This window comes from Dreissena polymorpha, chromosome 4, assembly GCF_020536995.1.
Source record: "Dreissena polymorpha isolate Duluth1 chromosome 4, UMN_Dpol_1.0, whole genome shotgun sequence".
Taxonomy (NCBI): Eukaryota; Metazoa; Mollusca; class Bivalvia; order Myida; family Dreissenidae; genus Dreissena; species Dreissena polymorpha.
Window position 1 is genome coordinate 38,484,191 of NC_068358.1, and position 9,144 is coordinate 38,493,334.

The following is a 9,144-nucleotide window of genomic DNA, read 5'->3' on the forward strand; positions in this document are numbered from 1 at the left end:
CTATTTTTCAAAGTGAGTGGGGAATTTTCCCCCTACTTTTTGATTTTTAGAATAGACACTGCATATATATTTCATAGCACATTAAATAAGTGTGAACACATCCACCATGGTAATGAGACTATCTATTTAACATTATACCAGCAATTATAACTTTGAATTTATAAATCGTTCAAATTTTAAATAAACATTTTTATTTAAAAGATAAACAATTTGTATGATCACCTGATTACATGAAATAAAAATGTATGTTGAATATAACTTTAATGTTGGTCAAATATTTAGTTTTCAATGATTAAATTTTAAAACAATTAGAACAGGACAAGTTATCTTATAAAAATGTTCAAAAATGGACTGAGTATGGTTAAAAAACTTTCTATAGAGACTATTTATTCTGCAGTGTTTTCATTAGGGTTTTAAACTTTCAGTTGTATTTGATACATTTACAAAACGTGTCAAATCATATGTGTTATTTTACTACTTTTATTATACTACATCTCTGAATACATTTTGGCTGAAATAAACTTGAACCCACAGTAAATCAGAACTCCCTTAAGACTAAACATTCACTAAAAAGGAGTTTATTGTTCTGCCATTCTGATTGGCCTTTGTTGGGGTATATCATTCGTATACTTTATGTATATTTCAATGCAATAATCAGACTTTAATTATGCAGATTATAAAATGCTTATTGTTTGTTTTCAGGGCAAACAAGCGATTTTTCGAGGTATACACAATAACAGGCATCATCCAAGAGCTGCTGAGGACATGTTCCAACGACCAGGCATTTCTGGCACTGAATCTGAAATCCATCCTGTACAATCTCAACTCTGCATCATAGTTGTCTGTCACTGTCAATATGTGTATGTTCAATAAGAGCAGTCAATGACAGTATTGCATAATGTTCAGGACATGTTTATACACAGGGTGAATCTCGCCCAAACTTTCACAGTGAATGACCATAATGTGTAGATGACCGTAAGAAAAGAACTTAGGCTGGGACAAGTTTTGGCAGAATTATGACCATTTTTCCTTCTTTTTTTCCCACTTTAGAATATATAGTCCCTTTACATTTATGTCTTCTGGTTGGATCTTGTTAAAACTTTTACAGTTGATCAAACTTTCCCTAATGAATGACCTTCATGAGTAGATGATCTTTAAGAAAGGAAAGTAAGCAAAACGAGTTTTGACAGAATTATGGTCCTTTTTTTCCCAATATGGAGTATATAGTCTAAACATGTGTTTTCAACTACTCTTTAATGTGTAGATGATCTTGAAGCAATGCATTTTGGTTGCAACGAGTTTTTGTGGAATTATGTCTTATTTTTCACTAAAAGAACTTAAGAATTTTCAAAAGAATTATGGCCCTTTGTCTTTTTGTCCACTGTAGAATATATACTGGATTTATCTGTGTCCAAACATGTGTTGTAGGGATATCAATGTCTGTGACACGCTCTAGTTAATTAAATTGTTTAACAAAATACCTCTCTTACCGTCACTAGTATGAGTGATTAATATATTTTACTATCGTATATTTATTTCAACATTGAATGGTTGATAACAACAGATATGTAAACCTTTTACAAGCTGGATTATTTTAACACCATTAATATCACAGATGGAGAGTTTTAAGTGGAACAACTCATGTACTATTATAGAATAATTATGTGCATTGATATTTGTTTGGCTAAATTTACAGATTGTGCTTCTTAACCTGTTATAACCTGAAGTCATGTTTACGATTTTGCTAGCAATGCATTAAACTCTTATAAGCATAGAACATGAACAAACTGAAGTTAATGCAACTTCCTCAAAAAATATTTGTTTATCAAAGTAAAATCGCTTATGACTTGTACACATTTATTATTAAACACATACACATTGTTTTTGCTAGTATTATAAATCAATATGGACTAACACAAATAATGTTTTTGATTACAAAAACAAGTACAAACTTTTATTTCTTTATGAAGAACATTTAAGTGTGTTCATCATGCTAGATTTTACTTCATGTTTTATATTATTTTAAGGAATTTGGTGTCCATTTGTGGATCACATTATACCATCACATTTGTGTTTAATAACTGTGATATAAATTATTGTAATGTGGGCATATTTTGTAAAATAAATTAGTTATTATTTAGAAATAGAAAATTGCCTCTGCATTGAACTTGCAAACTTTTGAACATTAGTATAAAATACCAGAAAAAATATAATTTTTTAAACAAACTTTGTGCCATATGGTTTGGCATGGATATGGTTTCTTAAAAAAAATAATCGAAATACAATCCACCTTCATCACAAGTTATGAAAATGTTTTCCTCCAACCTACTGCAGGAAGTTGAAAGTCGCCTTCTTTTCTTTCCCCGTGCCCTCTTCCGTAGCGTGAACAATGAGCTCTGTCCCACCAAAGATCATCTTGACCGACACGCCCCCTCCTTTGCCATCCTTTGGGGCATCAACCTCTAGTTGCCCAATGTGGGAACAACCTTTATCAGTCACAAATTTTGGGTCCTCTTCAGGCGATGTAAAAATGTCGAATATAAAAGACAACTGCTCAGCTTCGACTTTATTATATTTCTGTGATGATTGGGCTTCGCCAACAACAAGATCCTGACCTTTTGTGACATGTTTGGCAAACACATCCTTGCATTTTATTCTGCTTCCATACATTTCTTTTTTCTCCTTGGGATGGACACCTTCGACAAAGTCGCGGAAGACGCGAATGCCGTACGAATATTTTGCGACCCTAGAAACAATTGTTATGGGATTGTTTCCGTAAAGAACTGCACCTTTTAGCACTGCCAACCCTGCCTCTTCTGGGATAACAAGCCTCTTGTCCGGGAAAGCATCTCTAAATGCTTTTTGCAAAATGGCTGATTCAGAAAAACCGCCAACTAATAGAATAGTGCTAGTACCTTTGCATGAATCTTTCTTTAGAAGCTCCTTCACATGATCAACCGTTTTCTCGCAGGACTCTTTAAACCACCCTCTCATAAGGCTGCGTTCAACTCGAAGCTTGTTTGTAGTTATTGAGAGCTTATTGCCTAATGGACCTTTCTGTATACCTGTTTCTAAATCAATTTTCTTTTTCGATTTGTAAATTTCCATCAAAGCAGCAGGAAGTGTTATAGTGTCTTTTCCAGCTTTTTCGGGATCTATGTTTCTTTTCTTTGTCTCAAATTGTCTCCGAATCTCCACCAAATCTTCAACGCAATTTTTCTTGAACTCCTCAAACACATCTTTACCTACAAGCCATAAATAATTATGTAAGATATGTATTTATAAAATTAACGCTAAACAAAAATATCTTAATCTTAATACCACAAATACTATACAGGTACATTAAAAAGGAACATACTGTACAAATTGTTCATTTTATACAGTAATTTAACACAACATTGTAATCACATTTATGTTTCTGAACTTCTGCCATTAAAATTGAAAACCATTTTGTAGCCGCAAGTACATGGGACTGTTTTAACTTGCACCCGAACTAGGCATGTATACCGAAAACAGTGCTAAGAAAGTCATCGAAAGCTGCGTCAACTCGTGTTCCTCCCCACGCACCACCGCTGGCAGAGAACAGTTCTCGAAGTCCCTTCGACACGACCTCATGGACAGTTATGTCAACTGTGCCTCCTAAAAACAAAGCAAGCTGTGTAAGAAAGTCACACATTGTATTAATAAGGTAATAATTAAATCTAAAACCAGTTAAATCATTAATTGTATTAAATAACTACTATTGAGCAACTGAGAGAAAACCTTCAATGTTATGTAATAAACAAGCAAATTTGTTGAACTGATATTCCCCGCCAAATAAACATTGTTTATGGATGCTTGCAAATCCCTCGATATAACAATATCGTCCAAAAAACATTATTAAGTGTATATTTATTGTTTGTATTCATTTCAATGCTCCTGATTGATATCAACCCCTGAAGTTTCATGTTGAAATCTTTTATCGTTTCTGAGATATAGTGAAATCTTGTATCACATTTGAGATAAGATCCTGAAAAGTTACATCATACACACACAACAAAGGGCACTGAATCTCATTTAAGAAAGTGAAGGGTTATGGTTCTTAAGCATCACACTCCTCATTGATGTCAACACACCCATGAAGTTTCATGTTGAAGTCTTGTATGGTATCTTAGATATAACCCTGAAAAGTTACATCATACAAAAACAAAACAAAGGGCAATCACTCTTCTTTAGGAAAGTATAGTTATGATTATTGTGCATGGCACTTGTCCTGGATTGATTGATATCTTATATATTTTCTGAGATATTGCTCTGAAATTTTTTGTGAAAGATGGATGGACATGACAGATGGACAATGCTAATTCTACATCCCTCCGCTTTTGGAGGGGCATACAAAGAGAAATTAAGAATCAATAATTTTATATAATGAAATTCGTCTTATTTGAGCCTTTTAATTGGGATATATCCAACTGCCTGATGATGGCTGGTCAATCCCACAAGCAGCCTCTGGACAGAACCAAGCTTTGCATATCATTACTGGTGCAGGGAGATAAACGCCTATGAAAGAGATTGACCTGCCTGAACACAGGCGTTCCTTCACTACAAAAGCGAATGAAATGTAAAGTCATGAAGCAGATCACACAGTTGGTTCTCAGTGGATTACCTGATGCAAAGCTGAGTGAACTGCCTCGGAGAAGGGAGACTTAAAACATCAAGCTTTATCAGAGATATCAAAGCAACCCTGAGGAAGCATCAGGATCTGCTGACAGCAGATACAGAGGCCTTGCAGCTACTGGGAAAATACCCAGAGAAACATCACCATCTGTTCAACAGTTCACTATCTCAGCTATTAAGACCAGCTAAAACCACACAGCTGAAGTAGAAGCCTGGGTCTATAATGCACACCATCAGTCTTCCTGACCGATGCAACTTTCAAAGCGTACATACCACCGATGTCGACGACCATATACTTTTGACCAACAGCAAAGGGCGTGAATTTGGCCTCTTTTTCCACCGGAACGTGCATGCAAAATAAGGATGCAGCCTCGGGCTCCAATGCTATGCTCAACGAGTCATTTTGTATCCCAGCCTATAATGCATTGCTTAACACACTTATTACCAAGCTTATCGTGCTTATATTGCATTTACTATGCAAATAATAATCTCTACTATAAATGGATTTATAGGACACTATATTGTTTAACTCGTCTTTAATTCGACGGTGAAATTTAACTTCCTTCCGACGTATGTTTTATATATATATATATATATATATATATATATATATATATATATATATATATATATATATATATATATATATATTTATATTTATTTATTTATTTATTTATATATATATATATATATATATATATAGTATATGATTTAAAAGTGATTGATAGGCCACTTCCCGCTCAAGTGATTGAACTAAGCACATGCGAAATAAAACAGTGAAGGCGCTTTAGAAGCACGAACACAGTCCTATGTTAAGTTTTGACCGCTATGGACCTTCGTTTGAGTGATCATTCACAATCAAACCACTTCAGAGTAATAGAACGGTCACGCACTCTTAAGGACGGACTGACAGCGTGGTTACTTAACAATAATGGTTAGCGTTTGGATTTGAGCTATATTCATTACATGCTTCAGATAATTAAGAAAGCCCAAAATATGTTTCTGTTTTCTCTGGACTGTTGACTCGTCTCGACTTCATGTACAACAATTCTTAGAAGAGCGATATCAATATTATATCAAGAATACAAAGGAATGCATAGTTTAATAGTTTATAGGCTCAATAATGTTTGAATATTTTTATTGAGGGTACTAGTGCTTGCCTTTAAAATGAAATTATAATCGTGTTATAAGTAAAAATCAACAGTTTATCAAACCTGAAGTGCAGCTTCTCTCATGAACTGCTTGGAGCTGTCGTTCCATATTGCCGGCACTGTCAACACCCAAGCAACATCGCTATCCTTAATGTCTGAGACTCTGATAAAAAAAAGTAAAAAACGACGGCTGAATAGACCTAAAAATATATATTTGGATATGTCCGTCGTTAGGTCGCTCGGGAAGTTGCATTCGGAAGAAAGGAATGCGCTAACATATTTTACAAACATCTCGTTATAACTAAAGACGTATTTGGTTACCACCTCCAGCATCGGATACCTCGTTTACTCAAATACGATTGGTCTCTTGATTGTGTAGTGACAACGGGACAGTTGGCATTGGATTTTGAGATACAGGTGCTCATGTATGTTTATAACTAAAATATAATAGATATATACTACCCATGCAAATGAAATCGTACTTTGTGTAAAGGTTCTTCATCAGATGGTCCTTCAGATACTTGATACAAAGGCTGAACACCTTTATTGCGTTCATCATTTTGCCCTGTTCGTCTTTGATCATCGTGTCTCTCTTCAAATTCTGTTTTAGGAGACGCAAAATAAATCTTGTGTAAAATGGTATATACTTTTATACGGCGTAATAATTCTTAACAAAGCAGAAAATATCATTACTATGCTTATATTGAATAATAACAGATCAATTACATAAAATAATACTTATACTATTGTCTGCATTTTTTAAAGGAAACAGTATACACTAAAATTATCTGTAGTGAGTGCTATAAAACTAATAAGTCAACGTCGGACCTCTCTTAATTCACGGATATTCATTGCCTGCACGAAATAATAACATAAAATACAGAAACACATACTTCAGACTCATACAGGTTCATTTTGAACCGTCGGAAGAAGTAGTAATCTTTATGTTTGCCTTCAGCTGCAAATTCAATATAGGCGTCCTCCGCTTCATACCCGAATGAAACAAACTCCTGCTTCGAGTTCAGGAGCAAAATCGTCGCATTTTTATTGGAGATGTGACTTCCTCCGTACCAGTTAGGTGTGTGTATTTTCGGAGGCTTGTTGGCCAGGTCGTGGTGGGTTGCGTAGGCGTACCCAGAAAACGTAGTGCCAAAGTCGATGGCCGCCACAACTAAACGACTGCACTTAAATGCGTTTTCTGACATTTTCGTTTGCTTCGATCATAGGTGTCTATATTGGTGTAATACTTACAAGGCAATCGATCTAAAAAAAATAGGGTTTAACTATATTCTATGTGTTCACAGTTGTAAGGATGTTAATTTCACTCCGGACATTCGAAACGCGTACCGATCGACGAATCTGCAATATGTATATGGTAACTAGTATATTTTATCACAAAGTCACATTAAAAAGATACATGCATGTTTGAATGATTGAACCATTGTATCAGAAGAAAATGATATGATCGCTTACTTGAAAGTCAATAGGCATATAGAAGGATTTGACGTTTTTGAATTAAACTCAAAAACTTTGATTAATATATTTATATACTCTAACTTGGTTTTTATTTAGTGTTAACTCGCCATTGAGTCGGACGGGTTAGCGGTATAAGTCTATTATAAAAAGCTGTGTGATCAAAGCCGGGACTCGGCTTGCGCAGGCTTTAACTATCATATCATATGAATCTATTTTACAAATAATTATTTTATTCCCAGCTTATGTTCATTGAAAAATAGTTGAATAACAATACCCACTAAATTCGCTCATGAGTCGGACATATTCGCCCTCAACACGGATACAGATTTGTATTAAGCATTTATTTGGTTATCCATTTCCTATATTTATAAACATGCAAATTGCACAGGAACAGCCATGTGTTGATTTGATATGTTTTATCTTTTGTCAACATGTTGACAAAAATAAGTTATAAAAAGAGAAAAAATGACATGGTCACTTGTAGTGTCTATTCGACCTTTACAACAGCGGAACCATTTGTAGCACTGGGGGTGAAAAAGAAAAGTACAGACATAAAAAGATAAAACATTGTGTGATTCTTTTTGTTTGTGAGGTATGAGATTCGTTATAGATTTAGTCATGCTAATCGAAATGAATATGTGGTTAATTATCATCCATATGCCTCTGCCATTCAAAAACTCATGTTCGCCATAAGGGAAATTGCGTTCGCCTCAAGGGCTAATTGAGTTGTAATTCATTGTTTACTGTAATACCTATACAATAGAGCAAACCACTGAAAATTACTTTTCATGATTATAGAATAAGGTTATGCTTTCAATATAGAGTCATTTGTGAATGCTGTCAAACGTATCTGACCAAAATGCAGATGGTATAAAGATAATCGATAATTGAAAATTCTGAATTTTCCGTCACCAGAATAAATTATAACTTAAACGAATCCAAATTCATCGAGAGATAATATTTGATAACATTTCATTTCAAATTGATATTTATTTTTAGTATGAAGGGTAAATTGTTCGTTATAACGTCACAAATCATGCTGAACAAAACTGATCTTTGAAAACTACAAACATAAAAATGTCCGCCTCAAAGGCAAAATCGACTCAGGGGCGAGTTGTAAGTTTTATGGAACGTTGTGATGATTAATAAAAAGTGCATTGTTTCCCATGTATAGCGAAAGAAACATCCACGTCAGCGTTTAGTACTTTCTGATTGGCTTTGAACAACTATAAGGTAAATCGAAAGAAGTTGTGTTAAACTAATTCACATACCTTTTATCGATCATGTTTTCATAAGTGCCCTATATTTATACATGAGTAACATTTTATGTGAAGATATACTATCTGCGTACTCTATTCCATTACGTGTTATATAGCAATTTCTTACTAAGTTACTTACCTAGTGATTGAATCGAATAGCTCACACAGTTTACTTCCCTTCTTTTTAGCTCACATTGAACATAATGATATATTTGACCAGGAAGTAGTTTGGAATACCCGTATTGATAAAATTCTTTGAAATTTAATGTCGATTGTAAGAAATTCCTTTATAAATAAACGACTGTGATTACAAAAGTAAACATTCTGTCTTCTCATTTAAATGTCTCATTCCCTGATGGCATTGAAATAACATAAAATGAAGTACGATTCAACAGCATTTAACTGGTGCACGATAGTTTTAAAATCACAATTATATCAGGGTTAACAAAATGTATAACTTAATTAAAAGATTAATCAATTGATATAATTTTATATTAAAGTTTCTTAGTTTGAAACCCTTAACAAAATACCAGTGAGATTACGAAGGTATGTTTTCACTTTCTGTAAGCGAGTTAATGGTTTGCTATTGTCCAACAGACCCG

At 34.1% G+C, this 9,144-nt stretch overlaps 2 protein-coding genes across 7 annotated transcripts in view; one reads left to right on the forward strand and one right to left on the reverse strand.

Annotated features, from left to right (window-relative positions):
• Positions 1 to 1,792, forward strand: part of LOC127879532 (coiled-coil domain-containing protein 138-like) — a 22,373-nt gene extending 20,581 nt beyond the window's left edge. For all 4 annotated transcript variants that reach the window (XM_052426428.1, XM_052426429.1, XM_052426430.1 and 1 more), the window contains exon 14: positions 703 to 1,792. In XM_052426428.1, coding sequence (XP_052282388.1) covers positions 703 to 838 — 136 coding nt within the window. In that variant the 3' untranslated portion in view covers positions 839 to 1,792. The remainder of the gene's footprint in view (positions 1 to 702) is intronic.
• LOC127879533 (heat shock 70 kDa protein 12A-like) lies at positions 731 to 8,822 on the reverse strand. 3 transcript variants are annotated; one of them, XM_052426432.1, is made up of 7 exons: positions 8,682 to 8,822; positions 6,701 to 7,070; positions 6,290 to 6,408; positions 5,871 to 5,970; positions 4,930 to 5,071; positions 3,508 to 3,639; positions 731 to 3,245 (listed from the first exon to the last, which is right to left on the reverse strand). In XM_052426432.1, exons 2-7 carry the CDS (start codon positions 7,010 to 7,012, stop codon positions 2,326 to 2,328), a joined length of 1,725 nt encoding a protein of 574 aa, XP_052282392.1. In that variant the 5' UTR covers positions 7,013 to 7,070; positions 8,682 to 8,822; the 3' UTR covers positions 731 to 2,325. The 3 variants fall into 3 exon arrangements, with proteins under 3 accessions (XP_052282392.1, XP_052282393.1, XP_052282394.1); XM_052426433.1 differs by having other exon boundaries at positions 6,701 to 7,037; positions 8,682 to 8,787; XM_052426434.1 differs by lacking the exon at positions 8,682 to 8,822 and adding an exon at positions 8,555 to 8,676.
• Positions 8,823 to 9,144: the final 322 nt, after the last annotated feature.

What these genes read in the sequence shown, in the direction of transcription:
- LOC127879533 (XM_052426432.1), bottom strand. Translation starts at nt 7,012, where the DNA reads ATGTCAGAAAACGCATTTAAGTGCAGTCGTTTAGTTGTGGCGGCCATC. An exon ending in TGAACCTGTATGAGTCTGAA is followed by an intron (nt 6,409 to 6,700) that starts GTATGTGTTTCT and finishes CTCCTAAAACAG; the next exon opens with AATTTGAAGAGAGACACGAT. An exon ending in CTTTCTTAGCACTGTTTTCG is followed by an intron (nt 3,246 to 3,507) that starts GTATACATGCCT and finishes TATGGCTTGTAG; the next exon opens with GTAAAGATGTGTTTGAGGAG.